This window comes from Periophthalmus magnuspinnatus, chromosome 24 (genome assembly GCF_009829125.3).
Source record: "Periophthalmus magnuspinnatus isolate fPerMag1 chromosome 24, fPerMag1.2.pri, whole genome shotgun sequence".
NCBI lineage: Eukaryota > Metazoa > Chordata > Actinopteri > Gobiiformes > Gobiidae > Periophthalmus > Periophthalmus magnuspinnatus.
This window is the reverse complement of record NC_047149.1, coordinates 22,031,391-22,058,501: the sequence shown is the minus strand read 5'-3', so window position 1 is coordinate 22,058,501 and position 27,111 is coordinate 22,031,391. Positions and strand designations below refer to the sequence as shown.

The window sequence follows — 27,111 nt, the reverse complement described above, 5'->3', positions numbered from 1 at the left end:
ACGTCTAATGCTCTTAAAATTGCCCACCATCTTTTATTAATGACCGACTATGAAATGTATTGCTGTAACCGCGCGCGCTCTCCCTCGCTGATCCTGCAAAGCAATAGTGTCAAGTTTGAATCACCTTTCTTTTTTTTTTTTTTTACGCCACACATGTATTTTACCAAATTATAGACCACGCTCTCCAACTGCGCACAATGGAATCCCTATATACCCAGCATTGTGCGTGTTCTCATAGTCTAAATGATCCGCTATTACCGGGATTAATTGCACCTTTTTGCTCCACGTACATATTGAAATTGAAATGGCAAATTAGGAGGAGGATTTCTCTTAGAGTGCTTGGTGTGTGCAGGTTGGAAATGATGTCTTGGACTAGGCCAATAGAGGGTAGTGTTGCCTCATAGCATATTCAAATGGTATTGACAACAGCACTTTGCATTGTGGGCATAGAAATTCAGTTTAGTTCAGTTTTATTTACATTTTAAATACAACTCAAGCTGCACAAAAGCCTCACAGAAAAGTCAACAAAACTGGACACATAGCTGAAGAACAATAGAGCGATAAAACACCAAGATGTCCTGTCTGGCTTGGGTTAAATGCCAGGGGGGAGAGGTAAATTAAACTGTGCCAAAAAGGATCTGAACTGACTTAAATACAGCACAGAACTAGGAACTGCTGGAGAATGTTACATCATTCACAAAAAGCGGTCGAGACTGTGTTTATTTGTGCTTCGAGAGGTAATTTGATTTGAATCGTAATCGCATTAAAATTAGACACTGGGATTTATGAGATGTGTTTGCAGCTGAGGTGTGTAATGTAAATGTTGCGTGGAGTTTGAAGAAGCCAACAATGTGAGTCAGTTTAAATATAATGCAATGTCATGGATGTATAGACAGCACACAGCAAAATAAAACACATACGGGTGCAGCATCAGTGGGAGAATCTGTGATAAAGAGGGGTGTTGCAGTAGTACGGATCGCAAAAGGGTGAAAAAGGGTTTGATTTGAGCAACAGTGCAAGGAAATAACTGACCACAGAGGTTAAAACAATATATAAACTTGCTCAGATTGGAGAAAACGGCAAGAAAATAGACCAGGAAGTTTAAAAAAATGCAAAAAAAACTGGATTTGATTTGTAAATATATGTTTTTTTAAAGTTGCAAACAGGTCTAATGAGTTTATTCAAGGCAAAAAATGAAAGAAAAACTAAATATGGACAACAAAACATAGCAGAGGCATCAGTTTGAAGTAGATTTTGTGTTTTATATTTGTGTTTTTGGTGTGTTTTTCAGAGTAACAGGTCAGTTTTGTGTAATAATGCTCACTCCTACATATATATCTGAAATACTTTAGCCTATTTACATTTTTGTTTGTTGCTGTACACAAAATACTCAGTCCTGAAACAGCAGAAACATAAACTTAAAGACTATCCCCTATGAAGGTCAAAGGGCAAACAGAGGACTGATCAGTTTAAACAGTTCTTCTGAGGAATAGTGAAGGTATAACAAGATTTTTGGAAGAAATAACTCGATTACGCGCAACTCAAGGCTTTGATTGACACTTTATCTATTTGATTGACTGATAGCATCCAGCATTTGCCCCTCCTCACATCCTTTTTTAATCAAATTTATCACCAACAGCGACAAAACTGGCCTCTAAAACGGTCTCCATTATTACGCAGTATCCCCTGAGTTTCTCTTTAAGGCTGTGAAGTGGACAGATGAATAGAGATCACTTATTTAAAAAGCCATTAAGCTGAAATAAGAGAAGAGTTTAACACCAGCCCAAAAGTCAAACAGAGCGCGCGCATTCACTGATAATTACAGTTGCCACGAAGCCGGTCCCCGATCCGTGCGTCCGCGCTCGCTTTGCTCCAGAGTCTCTTCAACGTCACGGCCGCTCTTGAACTTGGATCCCATCCCACTTTTCTCGCAGGAGCAACCCCCCACCCCCCCTTCCCCTCCAACCACGCGCATACACACGCAGACAAACGCACGCGCCGCTGCATATAGCCTCCCCACAAACACAGTCTTCCTTTTATGCCGCGTGAGTCAACTACACAACCCGCCTCGGACCAAAACTGGGGAAACATTGGACCACTCCGTGTTTGGAGAGACGACGGAGGCGCAGCAGCACGAGGAGGAAGAAGAGGAGGAGGTGTCTTATCTGCCCGTTTCGTTTACTCTTCTCCCTCCCTCGCGCACTCACGCACACTCTCCATCAGCCATGGCCAGCGGAGCCTAGAGTTGCCGCGCCGTTTCCAAGACGCACAGGAGGTCGACTAGGTGCCAAATCGGTTAGTTTTTTGGGGAAGAACACGCAAGGACTGTGTGGAATCCTAGAAAGCACAACAGCGTCTTGACCCCCCGAAAAACGTGGAGCAGCGCAGACGATTAAAAACAGCAATTTGTCTTCCGGAGAGCAGCGCGGTCCGGGATTTGGAAACAGGTCCTCCTCCCACCGTAAACACGCACGAGACTCAACTACTCAGCATTCAGGTGGACATCTTCACCAAACAATCACAAAGGGGGAGAGGAGAGGGAAGAGCGGATAGTTGAAAGCCACAAAGGACCGACACCACGGTTCAAGCCGACTCCAAGTGCAGTTCACCGGGCGATGCCAGAGTAAATGCCGGGGCAATGTCCCGTCGCAAGCAGGTGAACCCGCAGCACTTTTCTTTGACGCACAGGGAGACGGTACAAGGTGAGTGTGGGGCTCCACGCACAGGCTTTTACTCCTTCTTAATGTTGCATTTATTTGTGTGTTTTGTATGTATTTTTGGATGAGTTAAAGTAGCTCACTATTAGGCTAATAAACTTGTAAAGTGAGTTTAAAATAGTCACACAGCTTTCAACTAAATGCAAATTAAAAAAAAAAAATCTGAAAATATCATATTTGTTTTTACATCTCAATTTAACAGACCACGTGCACATTTTAAACACATCTGAGTCTGTTTTGTTTTTTATTGTGTTTAATTCTTCATTTTATTGAAGGGACACACACACACACACAGGCTCATGTGCTCTTAAACATGAGGAGCATTTGTTGAATTGTTTTTTACTTTGTGCAAAGTGCCTGAGTGTGAGAGTGTGTGTCACACACGCGCGAGCCTTCAGCGTGGATTTAAATGAAATGAATCACTTTTCACGCTGTTTCACATAACGTGTTCTTCCATATGGCTCCGTGCGCAGCCTGTTATTAATGTGGATCCGACAATATCCTGTTTAATGCAACTTTCACCGGTGACTGTGGAGCGGAGTGTATTTGTTTATTATCTGCGCCTTTGTCTAACTTCACAACATGATTTTGAGACACGTGTGGGCCCAGTGTTCTTAAGTCTCATCTTATTTTTTATCTGCTCTCTCGAGCATAAAATATATTTGAGTGGCACGCGGGCCTTCACCTGTGCGTAAAGGTGCACACAAAACTAAACTCCTTTAGAAAAAAACACTCCGTAAACTTTCATAGCCCGCGTGAACATCTTTGATTCAATTTGGAGCAGATTCTATCTGAATATTTCAGAGGGTGTGTGTTTATGATTAAAAATAATCCGATTCTAAATCAGTTCTATCAATCTAACCTCCTTCATGTCCCAGCGCTGCGCTTTTAGCCCAAATCCAATTTGATGAGGGCCTTAATCTGGCTAATTCACAGCAGAAGTTTATGATGTAATCTCTGGCCAATGTGTTGAAGAGCAATAAGGGGCTGCTCCTATTCGCCCCAACGACACGTCCTGCGTTTATCTCAGCGCAGTTTGGAAATAATTAGGGCAATTCCGTGCGTAAATATAGGAGTCAGAAGCGTAAATGTTTGGATGGTGAAAGTCTGTGTTATTCCTTTCACAAAATCACGTTTCAGCCGTACACATCCTGACGTATGTGCCACTTTATAGAATCCTCCTACACTTTGGTTTAAGAGAAAAAGACTTACACATGTGCCTCATTTTTGCCTGCACTGTTTAATTTCATTTTTTTTCATTCTTTCTCTCTTGTTTTTATTTTCTTTTCTCCTCCTTTACAGATATGTTTTCATCACTTTGACACAACAACACACCTATAAACATGTTCATTTTCACTGCACATAAGTTTACCTTTGAGACACAGATATCACACACTGTATTTGTTTGTCTTCTGCATTTACCATTATAGACAAACAATGCAATTTCTAATCACGTTGCTGTTTTCCTCAGCATGTGGAGTTAAAACACAGGTTAATAGATTTGCATGTTAAAGCTGAGTTTGTGGCCAGGTCGTGGTTACTTCATTTAAGCCTTGTCAGTGTAAATGTCTGCAGTGCTGAGTAACTGTAGACAGTGGATAGTCTTGCACTAGGCCATCTGGAGGGCCTGAATCCTGTCTTACCAGTTCCTCACATGCTCCTTTTGCACTCTTGGCCTATGACAATGACCTTCGTAAATACAGTTCAAACAGCTAAAAGTTGTTATTGCACTTCTTTTAAGCCACCACAGTTCAGCCGTATTTGCATAGACACCACTCTTTTGTTCTGTGATGTACGTGCAGGACCATCAAAGTGCAAAAAACTCTATGGTATTACGTATAGCAGTACACGTTTGCATAGTAAAAAATAAAAGTAGATTACACCTCCAGCTTAACCTGACATCTCAATGAATCTCACGCTTTGAACATGAACAATGCACAGACCGCACCCTTGTATTAACTCCAATATGTCAGTATATAAATTGAGAATCTCGAGGAGTCCGTGTGTGTGCGTAGATCAACCAGCATGTGACAGAAAAGAAAAAAAAAACGTTTATCCGGTGTAACTTATCAACTGAACACACAGAAACCCTGCAGCACACGGGCCCATAGGACGAGCACCAGTTGGGGAACTTGTAAATCAGCATATTTCTGGAGCGATCTAATAAAGACGTGCGCTTGGAAATGCCTTCATGTGTGCAACGTAACAGACAAGCAGGACTCATGATGTATTTGCAAACTTCGTGACCCTGTTGTGTGCGCACGTTACAAGTTACTATCCTCGTGCCCTGTTTGTGGAGAAGACAACGACGACCTCCCGGGCTAAAAACAGAATTTCTAGCAGGCAGAAGAACAGGTTATTAAATTCATATAGGTTTGTTTGCGGATGCTAATATTAGGGAGAGACGTATTTGTGATGTTTACGCGTGCTACCTCTTCCCCTCCCTCCATATGGCTCTTGCAGTACCACACACACACACACACACACACACACACACACACTCATGCATCGTGGTAACCGGATGATAACATCTCCAAAAAAAAGATGAGTGGTGAGCAATGGGTGATTTACGGTACACGTTTTGCTTTGCTCAATTCCTGCACATTTTCTTCCTGTATTTCACTAAAAATCCAGCACGTTTAATCAATTTCACACACCCATAAAGATTATTATTATTATCTGGCTCAAAGTGTTGTGCAAATGTGATTTATAATTCCAAATGTCATAGAGCTCAGAGCTGACAAGTCGTTTATAGAGATTTAGTGACAAGCGCCAGTCAGCTGCGCAAAGCCATATTTTGTTCACTTTTTTGCGTTCAATAATTCAAGATTTACGATAAGCTATGAGGCTGCAACAGATTAAATGCTGATAAGATAATGAGACACACACACACACACGTAAACATAACCCGGGCCTTGCACAATGCTCTGCTGCAGCTCTCTGTGGCGATGGGAGCTGAGGAAAAAAAAGGAATGGGGCTAACCGGGGCTGCTTGTTGTTTGAATGTTTGATTGTAACCATCTGCATCTTCGTTGGTGTCATTTATTTTCAATGACAGAGCCGATCTCGCCCGTTTTCTCCCTGTGGGCTTTGCAGTGTGTGTGCGCCTTCAGCAGGGCAGACTTAGCAGAAACAAAGAAATGCAGGCAGGTCTGAACTCATGCTGTATGGGAGGACTATCACATGAGTGCCCCTGGCTTTAGCTGTACCTCAGAACAATGCGTCAGCCTGGGACGTAAACGGTAAAAATAAGTCGTTGTTGTTGAGGTACAGTAACTTCTATGAATTCGGTTTACGTAGCACGATGTAGCATTTGAAATTTATGTTTTAGAACGAAACTTACGCTGTTTTAAGCTGTTAAACCGAACCACGTTAACAGGTAGAAGCTAAAACTTGATGATGAAGTTGTCATATTGTGCACAGATTTCCACTTGAGAATTTGACCTTTACGAAGCCAAAGTTTAAGTTCATAAAATCCAAAGTCCAGATATTGTTTTTTCGCTTCGCAAAACTGGACACTTCAGTCAAAGAACTCCATTGTGTGTGTCCCATCTGTTCTGCATTGTGAACCGGTGGCTGCGCACACACAGACAGACCCGGGCATTTGTATAGAGCAGCTCTCCCTGACTCTGTTAAACCCCCATCGAGCTGATAGGGGGCGCTGTAAGGCTGCTCGACCGCACCTCCCCTCGCTCTTCTCACTCTCTTCACTGTCACCGACCGTAGGCCCAGCACAGCACAGCGCAGCAGCAGTGCACATAGGAGCTAAAAGTATGTGTGGTATCGCGCTAGACAGCTTGGTTTTATTACCGTCATCATGTCTTCTTCTTCTTCTTCTCTCCCCTCTCTCTCTCTTTCTTCTCTTTCTTTTCTGTCGTCGGCGTGTCTAACACCGCGTCCGCCGGGCTCCTTCACCTATCAACATGTCCCGTTCACATTGGAGTTTATATAGATGAATTAAGTAAGCGCCGTCTGTCATGATACTCGCCGACTTTCGCCTTTTAACTTTCTTCTCGGGGGGTATTGCGTTTGTTCTTCTTCTTCTCACATGCAGGTGAAGCCTCGAGACACAACGGTTGCCTTTTTTTTTATTTTTTTGAAGATGTCCGACTCCTATTTTAGTGCCATAGCGACAGTGCCAAGTCGTTAATTTACTACCTTATCCCCGGAGGGCGTCTCACTAAGAGCATATTTTAGCAAAGAGGCCTTCCTTGAAATGCCCAGCTGTCTATCAACTTCCACTCCAGACACATCCAGGCCTTTGCACATCAACGTTTGTGCTTTTTAAACCAGATGCCCTCCCGTTTTAGAGTTGCATAAGTTTGGGGAATGACAAATCTTATGCAGCAGTTGTGGCTCGTTTTGCAATGTATGTTTCAAAAGTAGGATTCTTTTCTGAGTGGATGTCGTAAAAAAAAAAAACAAAAAAAAAACTCCCTGAGCATTAACGCTTGAGTGGAGACTGAAATATGAACATTTATACTCGCAGCTGCACCTGTTTTTAATGTTTTCGCCGGACTTACACGCTTACTTGTTTGTATTTTTGCGTATTTGAACGTCCAAGTGCTCCTGTGTAAATAAAGATACATGAAAAATGAACTGATAAACTACTTGCTGCTGCTTCAGAACGTGTTTTTTGTAAGTCTAAACTACAAATAAAAAAACCCCAAACTGGTTCTTGTATCGCTGGCAGACGACGTAGCATCGCCTAAATAATCACAACCCTCGCAATTTGACGCGCTAACTCAAAACGCAATCCCGAATCGATTGCGATACATTGTCCTGCCTATACGCCATATTGTAAGCAGATAGACGTCTTCTTAAAATGCACGCCGCGTACCTCACAATCAACACCGTATATGCACAGTAGCACGACGCCGGAACAGCTTCATGTGAATTACGGTCACAAGCTGTGAACTGTAGGTAAATATGTGTTTGTGTTCCTTCTTTGCCGCCAAAGATTATGAGATGGAAATTATTTGGCAGGAGTCCAGGAAGCCATCGCCATTTAGAGAAAAGATATTTGGCATCGGATCGTCACTCCAGGGCGAACTGAGTGGACTGGAACGTGTTTGAGAGAGTGTATAGGAGGAGGGGTGCATTGTTGGGTAGGGAGTGGGGATTAGCTTAACAGAAAAAAAGATTAGCAATAATACAAAATATAGCAGTGCGTAATGTGTTTTTAATAATCAGGATGGGTTTTTTTTCTTTTTTTACATGCACGGAGTTTAACGAGGCAACACCTTTCTGATAGTGTTTGTGATCAAAGGCGGGTACGAGCAGGTGCGAGGATCAGCGTGCTGTAAAAACATACTTACATTGTATAAATAAATATGTGTGCCTTGCTAGAACTGTAAAAACGATCTGCAAAATCAAGTGCTGATTTGATTAAATTTGACTAAAATTTGGGCCTTGGAAATTTGGGGAACTTCAAGGCCTTGTTTACACATTATAGTCAAATTTTTCATCAAATTTGAAGCGAAATCTAGCTGAACTTATACCTGCGAAAGTGTCACATACTGTATAAGAAGACAAATACTTAGTTAATATGTGGTTGTGTATTTGTAAAGTAAAGAAAAACATGGAGAACTGTGTCTCAAATGCCCTGCGTGAGTTCGATTTCGTGCAAGATAAGGTTAAAAAATAGTTCACTGTTCGACAATTTTAAACTTTTTTTTAAATATTTGAGCGTTAAATCTACAAAAATGGAGTTTCCTTGTTAATACAGATCGTCGATGTCAAGTTATCTGCATGACAATATAACAACATAAGCAGTTCAAGCTGTTTTGGAAAAGGTTTTTGTCTCTAAATATGGTTCATTAAGTGCTAAGTCTGCATCAATAAACAATAAAACTAGACAGTGTATTATTTTTCATTTTTGACAGTATACATCTTAATATCCCCCTGAAAACTGTGTCGTTTCATGATTCTGCAGGCCTCCTTTTCTTTTTTTTTTTCTTTTTTTTTTTTCCCGGACACGTTTTCATCGCCGTACATGAGGGCAGTGTTAAGAAAATCCTGAAGCGGAGGTTGTCCATGAGGGATTTATGTTGAGCTGTGGGACCCGGAGTACGCCATAGGGGAGGAGGGAGGGAGGGAAGGAAAGGAGAGAGGGAAGGAGAGAGCAGGAGGAGGGAGGGCGAGTATGTAATGGTTATTAATGACCGTGTCTGATCTGTGAAGAATGAGATTTACTCTTTTAACAGGACCCCAGGTTTTTGGCGGTATAGATTTTCTGTCTATGGAGAATACAGCATTTTCGCCTGCTACTGGGCTATTGAAATGTGGACATCTTACTTTTGTCATGTTTGGAGTGATTAATAAGTTACATAAAAAATAATAATACGTTTTTTTTAAATCATACCGTAAATGATGAGATGTGAGCTGTTTATCTGCGACATTTTGAATCCCACAAATTTGAATAAACAGGAAAAAAATTAAGATCTCGACCAGCTTTTAAAAAAAATTGCCTTTTCTTTTCGTAAAATTATGTAAAATAAATTAATTAATTAAAATAAAACGTAAATAACAAGATATAATGTGCTTCCATAAACGTTTCAGCAAATTTTTAAAAATTCTCCAAACTTTGATTGGGTAAAATGTGTAAAATAAGAGCTCGTTCTGTTATGCTTTTTTTTTTTTTTACTTGAATATTTATGTGCGATTTCATTTGGCGTTATAGATTTTGTGTCTATATAGAACACATCCTTTCACCTGTGCCTATTCTTATGCAGACATCTTTCTTCGCTCCTGGTTTTTTTTCGGTTCGGTGATGTAAAAAGACACATAGACTAGTAGCTGGTGGCCCTGGTTTGGCTGCGGCTGTGTCCCACGTGGTGAAGGCAGCCGGGGAGCACACATGACAGCTCAGTACCGCCAACGACCTCACCGGAAACGCGAAAGATGAATAGCATCCTGGCCACACACACACACACACACACACACACATAGATATACATATAGACGCATGTGTCAGGTCCCGCCCACACTGATCTCCCCCCCGATAAGCCACGCAGGTGTTCTCTCGACCAAGAAGTGGGTTGTTTTATGTCTCATGAATGTAACCGGAGTTTTTATTAAGCAACAGTGGGAAAGAAAAGATATAAAACATAAAAAAACAACATTATAAACAGAAGAAGTTGTTGAATAGATACACTTTTGGCACTCAGATCGCAGCAGGTTGATATAAAAACGTGTGATAGCTTATGCAAATTCGATCTCCCACGAGTAGACGCTGCTGAAGATGGAGAGGCTGAAGTGGCTGGTGGTTTCACTGCTGCAGTGGCGACTGGGAAAGCTAGAGGCGTGCTCGAGAGGCGATTGGTTAAGGGTTAGGGTCATGGAATTTGCTAAGGTTGGCAATAGCAACAACGTAAAATTGAGTCTTCTATAACACTTTGTAATAACTGTACCTTAATTAACTTTAATAATAATAATGATTTAATAATAATAATGAACAAATATTTGATTAAGAGGGATTCAGGCATATTAACGACTTAATTAAAACCCTAACCTCTTCGCTCAATAGTTACCTGGATCCATTTTATTGAGCTATTTGTTCATTATGACTTAAGTCGTTCTACATGGTTTATTTAAGCTAATTAAAGTGTAGTTTTTAGTGTGTACTGTAGTGATACCAGTCTTTCTTGTTCTGACGCTTGTTCTCACCTACATTTGATTGTGTTATTTTTATGAGGTTTTAATTTGCTGGGCTTGTCCTGCACTACGCACTGTTGTCGTGTTTTAGATGCAGAACAGTGTGAATACGTGAATTTTTGTATTTATTTATTAGTTCATTTGATATTTTAGCAGGTAAGTCGATTGAGAACGCAGTTTCATTTGCAAAAAACGAGCAGGCCAAGAGTACAGCAGAAGTGCACAGCAGAGTACGCACAAACGCTCACACAAACGCTCACACATCAGTCATAATGTGAAACAGTGAATCGGAACATGAAACGGTGAAACATTTGCAGATTAAAGGTATGAAAGTGTTAAAAGTGTGTGCACTGAGCCTGTAAAAATCACTAAGGGTGTTGTCACGATACTACACTTGCAAACTACTACGATACTGATTTTCATACCCAAGTGATCATTTTAAAAGCTCTTTTTTAGACAATATTGTAATTTCTCAACATAAAGTAATAGTATTTGTTCATTATGCCACACAGTCTTACACTATTTCTGATAAAACTCAAGATGAAACTGTTCAGAAAAGCTCAAATTTGATCCAGTTATGCGTTTTTTCCAGTATCGATATTGCTTAAATTAGTATCTAGTTTCGATACTTGTTTTAGTATCGATTAGTATCTGATTTTTGATACTTTTGACAGTCGTACTCACTCACCTCTTGGTATGAATAACGTAACCATGAACCTTCAACTTCAAATTAAAATGTAGTTTTTATAAAGTTCTACGTGTCTTTCTTATTCAATACCTTCTTATTTTGTTTCTCTCATCAACAGCAGAAGCCAATCATGATCCAGGGGCGGGGTCAGCTTCTCCGTCGGCCGACTCGTCCACCCCGAGCCCGCGCAGGACCGGCCCCGGCGAGCACGACCTGCTGACGTGCGGCCAGTGCCAGACCAACTTCCCTCTGGGCGACATCTTGGTTTTCATCGAGCACAAGCGGCGTCTATGCAGGGGGCTTCGGAGTCCGCCGGGGTCCTTCTCCAAACCGGGGGAAGCGGGCGCGACCAACGGACTCCCCATCTCCCCCCGGGCCCGGCTGCTGGAGCTGGGCAGGGGGCCGGTGGAGGTGGGGGTCCAGGTGTCGCCGGGCGGAGACGACGAAGAGGAGAGGAGACTGACGCCGGCCAAAGGGATCTGCCCCAAACAGGAGCGAGGAGGTACGGTTGTGTCGTTTGCGTTGACGATTGTGAGAGTCCAGTAGTGCAAAGTTTTATATTTTTTTGATTTGTCAAAGCTTGAATAGGTCCGACAGTTTTGTATATAAGATTAAAACGATAAAACAACACCTGGACAACACCTCACAGCGAGAAGGGCTTTGGTTTGATTCCCGTGTGGCGTGGAGTTTGCACGTTCTACCCATGTTCGTTCCATTTTTCCAATATACTCCCCTTTGTAACCAGGTCTCCCGTGAAAATAAGATCCCAAAACTCAACTTAAATGAGAGATAATAAAAGTTCAACCAAGAGAAGTTGCTTTTCGCCAATGCTATCCTCCGTCCCAATGTGGTTGCTATGGAAACGTGCAACAAAATATCTCCTTCATAACTTTTTCGCCATGAAAATTGCATAACTGGACTTATTTTGTTATATAGACATAGCTACTTATAGCTTTAGCTTCACTTTTTAAAGCAGCTAATTGGCTCTGTGCACAGCAACACGCTAGCTAGCTCACCGTGTCGCAAAGCTAACAGTAGCTTTGCGACACGGTGAGCTAGTTAGCGTGTTTATTACTTTTATTAAAATCAGAAAATATACAATAAACAACCGATTAAAAACTCAAATTAATCGAAAATAAAGACTAACTGGTTGTTTTTATAGGTAGAATACGTCAGTTGGGTTGTATTTTAGTATTTATTTTGCCTCAAAATTAGCATTAGCGTTAGCATTGAGACACAAACAGTTCTTTTGTGTTCTCCGGTGAAGTGTTTATCCTATTTGTGTAGTTTTTAACACCTGCAGCTTTCTGTCCACTGCCTGATCTTTACATTTTTATTCATTTTAGCGTGACTCTGCAAAAACCTCCTACACATCCAATTGGACAGGAAGTAGTGACGCTAACCGTGCGTTTACCGGGCGCCGTTGTGCAAAGACCCAATTGTTCCCAAATTGTTAAAGTCCTGGAAGTGATTTTTTGTCAACTTTTGAAAACTAACCTGACTCAACCTTTACCTTAAAAGCAGGTTAATCAGAGCGCAGCCAATCATATCATTCGCTCTAAACATCCCCGTACCTCCCGTATCCCCACCTGTCCGGGATAGATAAGTACGTTTAAAAGAATCCCAACCGCTTTTTATTTTGACACTGGCCTTCAGGAGGGATTACTGTAGCCCACGACGATTTCATTAGCCCTTAAGTGCGCCTATTCACCTGTATTTTGAGTAACGCATCGGCACACTTCTTCATCTGAAACCGATTGTGCAAAAAAGGCGACGAGGGGGAAGGCGATAGAGGAGCCGCCCCCCAGTGGTGTGTCTATGCGATCGCGCGTCACATGGCTTTGTAAAGAAATCCCCCAGCATCTTAAAAAAAGCAGGCTAAGAAAGCTGATTATGATGTGTGTGTGTGTGCGTACGTGGTGAGGAGAAGAGGATTAATAAAGAAGCAGGCAAAACCAGTTCAAAGTTATCACCGGAGACAGTCGCCATAGCGCCCAGAGCAGGAAGTGAGGGCAGGCGGGATTACAACAGATCTGCCGGGCTAAGACTCTGGCCCGGGTCAAGCTCATGGTATTGCATTGTTATGAACTCCATAGGGTGTAGTTATGGGAGTAGATTAGGTCGTAGCGCAAACTGGATGCTACAGAAGAATTCATATGGGGGGTAAAAGAGCAGATATGTGTACACCGAGTCTTTGTTTTGAAGTACGAGTAGAATTTGAATAAGGAAGTAAGGGGTGAAAAAGCAAACTGTGACCTGACAACTTCATATTTTTGTGCATAATTTTTCATATGTGATCAAATCTTACACTTTTTACACTTAACTTTTGCAACCAAGTGTCTAATTTTGTCATTACGCAACTATTTGTAGTTAATTACGTCATTATTTGGGTCTGACTCCTGGTTCGAGACGCTCAAATCTGCATAAAACGTTTAAGATTTTAAAGATTGCTTAGTTGGTTCAACATATGGCTAACAATAATGAGGTTGTATCAATATAAAAAAGTATATTTGGTTGATCCTTCTATCCGTTTTCTAAGCTCTCAGACTTCCCGCACCCCAGACACTTCCTCCAGCTCCTCCAAGGTGTTCCCAAACCAACTGAGAGACTTTTGGTTAATACTTTTAATATAATATCGTAAATTGCTCAATATGGTAGATTAGAATACCTATTTTTGGCTAGTTTAACACTATATTTGTGTAACCAGTACTGTCTTGTACCAAAATGTGCAAATTTCTTCGGTTAGCAATAAAAAATGCACATCCGAATCCTTGTTAGACACTCAAATGTGGAGCTAGATCACGATTTTCGACTGAACCAACTCATCACTTTGACTGTCACATGATCACCCTGTATATAAATGTATATAATTAAACTATATTCCGAGGTGTAATGGCACAATCCAATCGCAACACACGTCTACTGGCACTTTTTCGAGCGCAGTGAAGGAAAACAAGCTGACATGTAAATATTTTGATTCAAGTAATTTGTCGTACTCTGAAAGAAAATCTCATAATACGGTTTGTCACTGCAGCGAGACACAGCAACACATGTGCTGGCCTCTGGTGTGTGGCTAACAGCTGTGTGTGGCCGGAGAATCAAAGACATCAGGCATAATTTGAGACACACACATTCGTTGGACGTCAATGGGGATGATGGGAAGTTAAAGCGATGCAGTGTTTTTATTTCTCGAGAGGTATTTTATTGATTTAAGTACAGATCAGTTTGGGTTGTAGTGTATATTCTACCTACAGTGTTACTTATGTTTTGCATTGTAGTTGTCAAAAGTATCGAAGTTCAGATGCTACGCAATGAAAACTACTACTATATCAGAACTAGATACACATTTGAACAAGCTACTGCAGAAACAAACATTTCCTGAATATTTTAGGTGAGTTAAGGTGCACATTTTTGGCTTCGTCCTGCATTTGATTTATAATACACTTGGTCTATATTAGAACTACTATAAATGAAAGAAACGACTATGATTTTCTGTCTATACAATAACAAACACTTATTATGTTGCGTTTTTGAAACCAAAACGTCGAAAAAGAGGTTGAAATTTTAGTATTTTTCGCTATATTTACATCTTACCTTAATCTTATCATGAAAAGCAATAGACTATAATCATCTGAAAGAGCTCGGATGCTTTTACATGACAGTTTTTTTTAAGTTTTAGTTGTATTATTTCCAAACTGGGCTTAAAGAAGTCATTTCAAGCACACTCGAGTCACAAAGCATTTAGTCTTGCAGGTGGTCAGGGGAGGAGAATACATTTAAGTGAGTGAAGTAGCAGAGTGTTATCGCTAAGAGAAGGAGACACGAAAGCACTCGGAGCAGCCAATAAAGCACGAGAGCTTTGTTCAACACACAAGATTGCCACTCAAGGCATTCTCCAGTTTTAAGCGAAATTAGACGACATTATTAGTCCTAATTAAGTCCAATAGGCTGCTAGCACACACACACACACACACACACACGCTCGGATCAGGCGTCAGTGTGGTAATGAGAAGTTTGGGTTGTGGTTAGGGATGTCATGGGATCGCGTTTTTTTTTGTGTTTTGTGATTATTATGAGAGGATTTCACAATTACTCACAATTACTGATAGTGTGAACTGCATTTTTGACCTAATTTACGTGCGTACAATTGAGGTAACGGGCTAAAAATTCTCTAATAAAACCTAAACAAAGACTTATTTAAGGGGTTAGGAGTTAGGATCAGTTCTATATAACATCTTTAAATGCAACTTTACAACCTGAACAAACTGTTTTACATAAAAAGTCTGCAAAAATACACATGTGCAGATACTAAATAGCAACTGAATCTGTCCATCTGAGTCTAAATCCCACATAACATTTAACTGTAGCTATGGTGATTGACAATTTGAACACGTTAAATCATTTGAAACCAGTGAGTATCAATGTACGCATGGCACGGTGCATCTTTGTAGCGTCAGAGTGGGTGGGATCGGTGGTTTGAGTGTCATGGGTGGGACGGGCTGGTTCGTGGGCGGGTGGAAATATGTAAAAAACTACCTTTGTCTGTCCATAACGTTTGATGAATTGATAAATAAAATAAAAAAAAGGTTTGTATTGACAGGAAAAGAGCATTTGAAATCTGCCAAGTGGGTAAAAAGTTGTAGGAGACACAGATAAACAGACACAGACGACGTTATTTTGGTCATTTACTACAATCTGGGCATTATTACGATACATTTTCAGCGTAACAGTTCTGAAGTTCGCTGGGCTGTTTGGATAATCTTAACCCCACATCTATCGCTTGTTTAATTTCAGTTACCATCTTGTGTTTTTTATCGCTTCCTGTCTGGCCCTATTGTCTGTCAGCCTGCATGCTTAAGCTGCAAACATGCTTGCAAGGCTAGCAGAATCCTCCCCAAAAGATGCACGCTCCCTCCTCCCGCAAACTCACACTGTGCATGGCATCGATGAAAAATGGCCCCATATTTTTTTTTTTCCTCTTTTTTTTTTCAAACCCGAGTTTCTGTTGCTGATGTGTGCACTCTAGCTGTTTACGTGTGGCCTTTTTTTCACAGTATGTTAATGTGCTTCGGCTGTGTATGAATTTGTGGATGAGCTTGTGTGAAGAATGATCCGTGTCATGGGGCCGGGCTGGGAGGTTGTCGCTATGGGAGATTGTTGCCGTGGTAAAGCGACCCTGGCCCCGTTCTGAACCCCCTCCCCGGGCGACAGGCGGATCTGGCGGGACTCTTTGCAGCACTTTGAGGTTGTCGCTACGTAGGGAACACGTTGCATTAAGGTGACGGCTTGTGTTTGTCTCGACTCGTCATGACAGTGGTTGATATCGCGGTACGTTCGTGTCATAATTCTAGCTTTGGATGACAAAAATGGAGGCTCGTCTGTATGTGAGTGCCTGTAAACTACAAGTTTGAGTCATTTTGCTTCAATTTTTTTTCTCTATAAACTAGCACATTTTGATAATAAAGTTATGACGAGGCTCAAATGAATCCTTAAATGTTGCAGAACTATTTAAGACATCTGCTTCATAAGGAACATGTCTAAGAAAGCCAATATTTTTTGCAATTTTGTCTATTTGCTCACATAAAAAAATAAAATAAATAAATAAATAATAATAATAATAATAGCAATAGTGATAATAATAATAATAATAATAATAATAATAATAATAATAATAATAATAATAATAATAATAGCAATAATAATAGCAATAATAATAATAATAATAATAATAATAATAATAATAATAATAATAATTAAAAAAATAGGCATTTTTTTATTTTTTGCACAATGCAGTTTAGATCTCCAACTCTAGGGACCAATTTGAAACAATTACCATTCTCTCTATTCTTAGCTATACTTACATATATTCCCTTCACACATGTTCTACCTTTTTCATAATAAACCTTAAGAAGAATCAGTAAGAGATCCATAATTTTCCATAGGAGGAGGACCTTTGAGACACTATAGCACCCATGTTACATTCACAAACCATCCCTCCATCTTGGCCCCCTCCTCACCGCACCCAAACACGGCACATCACAGGATAAATATTTTACGAGGTGCTCTGAGCAACAACGACCTCTTCAACATCTCAGTCAGTTTTCTGGCAGGGTCCACCTCAGATCTTCCCACCGTCACTGTACCGTGGCTTACCGAGTCAGATCCCTTCATATTACGCCACTTTTACGTTGACGACTCACTCTATCTCTTCCTCTCTCTCTCTATCCCAGCTGGACGCCACTTACAAGATTTCTCTGATACTAATACTTTTTCAACTGACATAAAATGGTGGCTTTTCATCATCAAAGCCTTAACAACCGGGCCTTGAGTTGAAAAAGACCCACCAAAGTGCTGTACACTGCTGCGAGACAGACAGGTTCAGTCACACTCGTCACCCGCAGTTATAGTTTACACATTATTATTCTATGTATAGTTTATGTTTGTGCATCAAAAATTAAGATATTGGTAGTTTGGCATAATTTGAACAGCTAAATTCTTCTCTTTATCCAAGTGACAATGGGAAAATCCTTCATTGTGAGTTGGTTGTATCTCGTCATACAGTGTCCAGACAAAGAGGTTCTTGCTAGTTATGGGTGGATTAATACCAGATATTTGCCAAAAAATATCGATAATTCAAATTTTTCCAAAACGTTACATCTTTTTTTTAATATTTAAGGTTATCTGCACATCTATTTCATGCTTAGATTAATTCAAAGTGGCTGCAAAGATAATGACGCCAATGTAAACGTCTTTGCGCTAAAGGAGTTTCTCTGCATTTTTATTGGTATCGGATTGGAATACTTGCCGTAGTATTACTTGGTATCGGATCGACAACTGTGGACCATAACTGATGTCAGTACTGGGCGATAGTGGCTCAGTCGGTAGAGCGTTTGCCCACTGATACGAAGGTTTGCAGTTCAAATCTCACTCTCGACATATAACATCATTGGTTGAGCGGTCAAATCTATGATCCTACAGGTTGGCAGTGCGATTCCAGCTCTCACAGATAAACGCTGTTGTTGTGTCCTTGGGCAAGACACTTATTTCACCTTGTCCTCAGTGTCTGCATACACCGTGTACACGCTGAATGAATGTGCATGTGATGTAAAGTGCTTTGAGTGCCTTGAATGTGGAAAAGTGCTATCTATGTAAAAACCTAACTGTTTCCCATTGCAGAGGTCGACAAAGAACAGATCAACACGATTTCGTATTAATTTAGAAATATATGATGTTGTTTTTGTGCTAAAAAGATTCCGCAGTATTTCAGCGAGCCAACAGATACTACAAAGCTCGTAGTCTTTGGACAGTTTAGTTACATTTTTCAAATACGTGTACTTTTCTGCAGCTCATACCTTTGCTAAGACGTCATGACAAAGTGCTGCCGTGACAAATGTGACAGATACTGCAATAACTGCAAAGTAGGTCATAAGAAAAGTACTTACGGATATTAGAACAAAGTACATTGTTATGTCCTTATCCAAACCTGGCATTAACGACCTGTAATAGAGCATATATTTGACCTTTCTGTAAGCAAAGACAACTTTTTATGTGTTGATTTTGATTGTTAATTTCATGTTTTTGCCAGTATATTTGTATTTGAAACATGCAGTAAATCAGAAAACTAGCCTATCTATAGTATAACAAAGTACAGTACGCTATGAAATCCCATCCAAATCTTACATTAACAACCTCTATATATTTGACTTCCCTATAAGCAATGATAACTTACATTGATTTGATTTTTTTTTTACTTTCTCTGTGTGTGCTGTTCAGAAAAATGTAAGGAATCAGAAAACTAGCCTACCTATATTAGAACAAAATACACTCTCCAATCCCTATCCGAACCTCGCATTAACAAATCCAACCGTACAGCGATCCTTTGCAATCGGATCTCCGCAAAATACTGGCCGATGTTTTTTCCGTGACAGCCCACACCCATGAACTTGTCCAAACTGGGCCTTGACATTATAGCTGCACCTTCACATGCTTCTCAAGTGATAACCTGTAACAAGACCTCACTGTCCTGCTCCATATCTCCAGGCGTCTCAGATGGAAATGAAGATTAACACAGAATTGGGCCTTACACAATTGTGCTACTTTCAATCATAATTTGACTCGAACCTGTATTTCCTGCTGCAGAAGGTGACAGTTGTGGCCCTGGGCATGTTTGCAGCCGCTGTGTTATTAGCAGCCGAGCATGTTTGAAATATAACACTGTACAATGCGAGTTGAATTAATCTGCTGCCAATCTATCAATTATGTTTCGTCAAGCACGGCGAATTCCTGCTAATAGCGTCTGATTGTGATTAATATCGATGGAATTTCAGCTTTAAAATTGTTTTGCGCCAGACGTATGTGTTTTTACAATGTTGATTTGATATTTTTCGCCGCTATTACGTTTTTATTGCCGCGTTACGTAACTTTTCTGGCCGCACGTGCGTCTCGTTTCCATGGTGACGTTATTGCGTTGTCTGGGATGTTTTGCAGGGTGGCGTTCGATAGCTATCTGGATACAATTAGAGATGTTTTGAAAGGAAAAAAACAAGAAATAAATGTAAAAAAAAGCAAAAAAAAAGCTCGGTTTGGCTGTGGCACCTGCTCGTCGCCATGGAGATACAGTCAGTTTAATGCCATATTGTGGAACGTGTCGTAATAAAACATAGCGTTATTAGTTGTAAAAAGATGGCAATTCAAAAAATCTAACGAACTGCATGTATTTTTGACCTAAGCAGCACCCTTACGTATCCTCAATGTCAAATAACACTTTCGATCTAATTCATAATCATATCAGAACGCCAAAGCTAATCCGACACCTTTCCGCCATCAAGGTGTCTCTCCCCCTCCTCCCTCCCTCTCTTCTCCCTCTCTCTTTCTCCCCCCTCCCTTATTTTTCCTCACTTTTTTTTTTTTTCACCCCCACCACCCCGTGCTCCTTTAATCACCTGGCTTGCTCTCATTTCCATATTAAATAGGCTTTAATCATGAAAAGCAATCAGGCTTTTGCATATTCATACCTTCTTTCGCCCCTCTTCCCCCCCTTCTCTCTCTCTCTCCGTTCCCCTCCTCTCCCCTGCATACACTTCCCTGTTTCGCTTCACTGCCAAGCATCCAATAGTAATCAGTAGGCAGCCAGTGTAATGCCATAGCCCCGGTACCATCGCATGAAAACACACACTTCCAAATAACTTCACATACGACTTATCGGCAATCCGAGAAAGAGACAGAGAGGAGAGGAAGACGAGAGAGAGGGAGAGAGGGAGGGAAGCAGAGAGGAGATAAAAAAAATAAAGATGGTTAGCTTGATCCGTGATTTGAGCTGTGAATATTTGTACAGGGGCTGAAGGAAAAGTTGATTTGCATAATGACTTTGTAGTTTTGCATTAATCACATTTGCATATGAAAATGCGTTAATTACTCCTGATGATTTTTTTTTTTTTTTTTTTTAAACTTGCCTCATTTGATGTCCAAGCTCTGGGGTTGTGATTAGAGGTTACGGCGCGGTTGCGGAGGTGGCATATGCATTCGTAAATGAGCAAATTTTAAACGCTCGTTAATGTAGCATGTTCGTTTTTTTTTGTTTTTTTTTTCATTTATGGAGGTTTTCGTTTATTCGCGCGGTTTTATTCCACGTCCTTGGGTCTTGTGTGTGTGTGTGCATTGTTTTGGTTGCAACATGTTTTCTGGAATGCGTTTGCAGAATTCCTGGAGAAGAAGAAGTCCTGAAGAAGTGCGATACTTGACATTACATATTTGCGCAGGAATCTTTGTTTAAATATGCGATGGGGAAGAATGTAAGGTCGCTGGTTATTATGATTCTGTTCAATTATGTCGTTTTTTAAAATCATTTTAAACAGGAATGTGTGAGTGTGAACAATGCAGCTCGAAATACCAAAGTTAATACACATTTATCAGTTGGGAAGATGCAGTAGTTTGATAGCAGGGCTGTTAAAAGTATCGAAAATCAGATGCTAATTGATACTAAAGCTAGAATCGAAAGTAGATAGTCATTTGAGCAGGTATCAATACTAAAAAGTCACATTCACAGGACAGAAATGAACCTTTATACTGATCTGGAGCCGTATCAGAACAACTATAAGACACGTAATACACAGATATAAGGCCACATGGGAGTATAAAACAAAGTACTACTATTTAAAGTTGGAAATCACACTCTATTGTCTAAAGAAAGAGTGTTTTTTATTATCATCGTGGTTTCTGAATAGGTCTGTGCTCCTCCGTTAGTATCAAAATCGAGTTTGACAACTGCACTACTTAGATACAATAGATAGAATAGATAGAATACCATAAATAGGTGACAGCTATATTTAAAAAGTGCTTCGCTAGCAATTAGTTACCACACTTGATCTTCCAGTTTCAACCAGCCACACACACACAGTTTGGAGGAAGTGTTTTGCCCAAGTACACAACAACAAAACAACAACAACAGCAGTGATTGAACCACTTTTTATAACTGAGTATCTGTAGCAATATTCTATTTTTTTACAATAATGTGAAATTAAAATAAAAAATAAACACCAGATAAATGCGTGTTCGTGTTGTTTAAGGAAATGTGTGGTGTGTGTTTGATTGTGTGGCGGTGGTGAGCTGCAGAACGCTCGATGCAATGCTGTGATTGGACACTGTAACGCTACGCAAACGCCGGGCCGTGTAACCACATTTACAAAAAAAACCCACAACCTCTTAACTCCAGCTATAAAGAGAGTGTCATTCATTCACTTAAGCCCCCTAAGGAAAAGACCAGCTACGAAGAGTACTACTACTACTACTACTGCAACTACTACTACTACTACTACTGCTGCTACTACTACTACTACTACTACTGCTGCTGCTGCTGCTGCTACTACTACTACTGCTGCTACTACTACTACTACTACTACTACTGCTGCTGCTGCTGCTGCTGCTACTACTACTACTACTACTACTACTACTACTACTACTACTACTACTACTACTACTGCTACTGCTACTGCTACTGCTGCTGCTGCTACTGCTACTGCTACTGCTACTACTACTACTACTACTACTGCTACTGCTACTGCTACTACTACTACTGCTGCTGCTGCTGCTGCTACTACTACTAATACTGCTACTGCTACAGCTACTACTACTGCTACTACTACTACTACTACTACTACTACTACTGCTGCTACTACTACTACTACTACTACTACTGCTACAGCTACTACTACTGCAGCTACTACTACTACTACTACTGCTACCACTACTACTACTGCTACCACTACTACTACTGCTACTACTACTACTACTGCTACAGCTACTGCTACTGCAGTTACTACTACTACTACTGCTACTACTACTACTACTACTACTGCTACTACTACTTTTTTGAGATCCTAGCCCAGAGTAACGCAGTGACTACAACAACAACAAGAACAACTACTGCAAATGACTATACTACTGCTGCTGCTACCACTACTACTAATAATACTAATAATACTAATAATACTAATAATACTAATAATACTAATAATACTATACTACTTCATCTGAGCTGTCTACAGTCACAGACGCCACATCAAAACTGAGAATTAACCGGGATCAGGACTGGATCAGGATCTAACCAAGGATCAAACTTAACACAAGGATCAAACTAGGACCAAAGCAGGACTACACTTTTTTATTATTTTATTTGAAACCACATCCGTACGAAACACACAAACACACAAACTTAAAACGATCCAAACTCCCTAAAGAAGTACCCTGAAGTATGAGTTAACACCAAGAGCCCTACCCCTCACGAGTGTAAAGTGTAACGTGCGAACGCAGCTCTGTGTCCAGCGTCTTTGGTCCGCAGTAAAACCCGTGCGTGTTTACAATTAGAGCGTACGTGTCCCGACTTGTGCGCTCCTGCCCCATAACCGCTCCCCTCAGACAGGACCACCCCGGGGGCCCGTCTGCCTCCCCGCCTGCCTCCCCCCCTGCCTCCCCCCCCCCCCCCGTGTCTGTCTTGCTCATGTGTGGGGTCAAGCGGGTCCCACTCTGCACCCACACACTTAGGACTTACACACAAACGTATACTTAGAGCTTTTTGATACGTTGACTATAAAAACATCCTATTTTTTCGTGTTCGTCTTGTCTCAAATACACAGATACATTGTAAAAGCAGCTCTTAGGGTCAACATTAAACCATTTTATAGCGTGTTTTTATCCTCTAAGAACCAGGAAGTAACACCGAAACGCGCTAATTGTTGATGCCACGAATGCATTAGGAAAGTACGTGTATTAACAATTCCGCGATTCGTTTCAGATTGATAAAACTGAGGACCATTTCTGTAGCGATCACCAATTTAAAAACTAAATATTTGCTTCTTTTCAATGGCCAAAACTCTTTAAAACGTCACCCGTAAATCGGCAAAAGGCACATTGAAAACTGTAAAACCAAACAACTGTATCAAGTGCATTTCGGGGTCAGTTTTCCATGAACATTTTGATCCTCCACCAAAACATTTACAACCCCCGTTTGATCCAGTTTCTGCAGAATTCTGAAAATATGATCTGATTATTGATATGAGGCCAATCCAATTTTGTCAATCTTCGCCCTCCTTCTACGTGCGTTTAATGTGTTAGGAATACATTAGCAGACAAGAGCCGTAGCGACGTTCTTTCTCTCTTTTTTCATTCTTTCTTTCTTTCTCTCGCTCTCTTTCACATACACACAATCACACATGGTTAAGAGTCCCACATAAAGGCTTCAAACGCTCCACAAGCAGCTTTACGGTTCTCACATGGCAGCCGATTTGATATTTTCCTACCACAGCGGGGGAATAAAACTCGCCACTAATTTGGACTGCGAGCGCCACCGCTAACTTTGAGCATGTGCCGGAGCTGTCGGTGCCTTCCAGATGTGTGCTCTCTCTCTGCTCCTTTACAGTTTCTGCCTTTAAGAGCTATTAAGAATCTCACACACGCTCTCCAACGGCAGTAGCCTTCGCTTAATACGCAAGTGATAAGTATTTAGCTGTCCTCGCCATCGAAGGGAGATTGTGCGTTAGCGCCGGTGAAACGTGACAATTCCGATTCGTTTTAGTGTTTTTCTGTAGGAATTCTTATTAAACTACTTACGAAAATGCTCGTGTTTTTAGAAAATGACGTATACACGCAAAAATGTACCTTTGACTAAACGTTTTCTGACGCCGATTTAGATTTTAAGATGGTTTATTTGACGTCCGTGCATCTGTTTAATATAATATTTTAGCGTCAGTGTTTCATTTTTTGGGGCGTGTGTTTAAAATTTGGTCAGAAAATGTGTTTTCAGCTAAAATTTGAATATGTTTGTTTATATCTTGGTGGAAGTATTTGGTAAAAAAAAAAAAGGTCAAACTTGTCATTTTTGGGCAACATAATAATTCTAGTACAACGTGTGTTTTTGCAGGTAGGATTACTTTATATATTTGTATGGACTTGTTATAATAATTTACAAATTTGCTCAAATATTTAAAGTTTTAATTACTTTTTTGTGGCTGTTTCACGCATACCATCAGTGCAGTAGTGGAACGTAACAAAGTAAAAGGTATCTGTACTTAAGTAGACTTCACAGTGGGTACTTTTTACTTTTATTTCACCACATTTGAGAGCAGTATCTGTACTTTCTACTCCACTACGTGTCTGAAACCTGCTGAAAAGTCTCAGCAGTTTGTTCTGAACGCATTCATCATTTGAAATACACAAAAAACAAACAAAAATACAAATAAAAACAGCTAAAAAAAACTGATCAGTTGTTTCTGCTGCACAAAAAATTTAAAAAAACTCGAAATATGCACGTAATACTTTGACTTTTTACTCTAGGTATTTTTTACTTAAGTGCATTTTTTCTTATGATACTTTTACTTGAGTGTTTTCTTTTCCTTTTCCAGTATCTGTACTTTGACTTAACCAACAAAACAAAGTACTTCTTCCACTGTTTTAAACCAGAATACACTTTATCCCTATAGCACGTTAGCATCTCACCTGCCATTGATTTTCACATCATTTCGCGTTGTCCCTTTGCGTATAGAGAGATCTGTACATGATTTTTGCATAAACATCCATAATGACAGTACAGCAGGTGTTCTCTCTCACCGTCGAGCAAATTCTACTCCGTGCCCTTAGGAAATTCCAGTATATGTGTACGTACCTCTGCAAAAAAACCCTCAAAATACTTCTTATAGAACCTTGCAAAAGTCAAATCCAGTATGCAAGCCAAACATATTATTCTACATCTAACTCTAATGGGAATATTTCTTTTCTGTCTGAAGCACTGAAGAGTTTTTTTTCCCCTCTCTGCTCTTGTTGAAATGTAGTTTGTTGAGTCTCGGTGTGGGAGCAAAAGGCTACTATTACTATTTGTGAAAGAGGGAGAGAGATGGCGCTTGTTAGCTTGTAGTAATCCTCGGCATGCTAACGCTGCTCTCTTGTTGTTCTCTTTGCTCTTATCTTATTAGGCGTCTGATTGTGGCACACGAAAATGAGAGAAGGAACATTTATAGTTGTGTTTTTTCTTTTTCTTTTTTCCTTTTTACAACCTGCTTCGCCGCAACAGATATTGAAAGGCTTTTATGGCACCGGCACAATCTTGCACTTATTTCGCCATTTATTTATCTCGTGCAATTATTGTGAGAGGGAGGCGGACAAACACATGACTAACATTATGTTTCCTGTATCACTTAACAAGAGGTTTGTGTGTGTTTGTGTGTCTGTTCCGGAGCACGGCCTCGTGTCACACTCTTCTGTAGTTTGTTTGTGCTTAAAGACGCACTGTGTAACCTTTCTGCACGAGGGGGGGCCGTGCTAACAGCTTGAGATTTTGCCTAGATGAGAATATTGCACAGTGTAGCTCGGACTTTACTATGAAACCTTCAACTATATTTTCCTGAGGTTAATATTTCTTTGCACAACTGGGAATTTTTTGGTTTTGTTTTGGCGAAATGATCAAATTTGAGACGTAAAAGTTGAATAAATAACTTCTACGACTTGTTACAGATGTAAAGTAAGTGTTAAAGTGTTTCATTCTGCTGTTTATTTATTGCAGCTTGTGGTTTTTTAATAATATTTTAGCTTTAGAATCGTTTTTGCCGTTTAAATCTGCTTTTTTTGTGTGATATTGGCGTAAATTAGTTTCCATATTATCGTTTATCGTCTATATTTACTTTATCAATATATCACAGTTCAAAATTTGTTATTGTGACAGGTGTAAAAATAGCGTGTAACTACATAAAGAAAAGCAGGGGGCACCACTGAGCCAAGTTGTGCAGGTCAGATCTGTGAAGTTGCGATATTGCTCACTGTAAGAATGCAGTTTTTTGGTTTTTTTTGTTTTGTTTTGTTACAGCTGTTAGGAATGAATGCAAAATATACAAGTTTAATGCTATATTGCGGAACATTCAGAGCATTGCGATAATATCTTCACCTAACTAAGCTGCTTGGCGATCTGAAATTTTGACATATAAGGTGAGAAAGTTCAAAATAAATAAATAGATAGATAAATAAATAAATAGATGAATAAATATATAAATAAATACATAAATAAATGAATAAAAAGAGAGATAGATATATAGATAGATAAATAAATAAGTAAATAAATAAACAAATAAATAAATAAATATATATATAAATAAATAAATGAATAAATAGATAGATGGATAAATAAATAAAAAATCTGCACCTTAATTTTTTTATTTTTTTTTATTTATTTATTTTTACTATTTGGAAAAATTTTCAGATTATTCACAATTATCAGTATTATATAAAAAAAAAACCAAAAAAAAAACCAATAACACTCTCTTCTTTGACTAGCTACATGTCCATCAATATCAGCTAATCGCACTTATCGATTCACTGACATCTGGTTCCACTGAAATCATCTGTCATCTGCTGTCCTGTCCATAGATGGCGCTGCACAGAGTTCACCACTCAAGGTTAAGCCCCTGTGATCTTTACTATTGGCACAAATACACAAATGTTTTATTTTTCCATGAAACTCCCTCTCTCTCTCTCGCTCCGTGTCTGTCCCAAAGCAAAACTACCCAAGTC

The 27,111-nt window shown here is 40.0% G+C and overlaps 1 protein-coding gene across 2 annotated transcripts in view; it reads left to right on the top strand.

Moving 5' to 3' along the window:
• Window positions 1-2,045: 2,045 nt before the first annotated feature.
• Window positions 2,046-27,111, top strand: part of bcl11bb (BCL11 transcription factor B b) — a 47,935-nt gene continuing 22,869 nt past the window's right edge. Inside the window, exons 1-2 of one of the 2 annotated variants that reach the window (XM_033990896.2) lie at window positions 2,046-2,702; window positions 11,183-11,563. In XM_033990896.2, coding sequence (XP_033846787.1) covers window positions 2,639-2,702; window positions 11,183-11,563 — 445 coding nt within the window. In that variant the 5' untranslated portion in view covers window positions 2,046-2,638. Of the gene's footprint in view, window positions 2,703-11,179; window positions 11,564-27,111 lie in introns of both variants that reach the window. The other variant, XM_033990895.2, reaches the window with a different exon arrangement.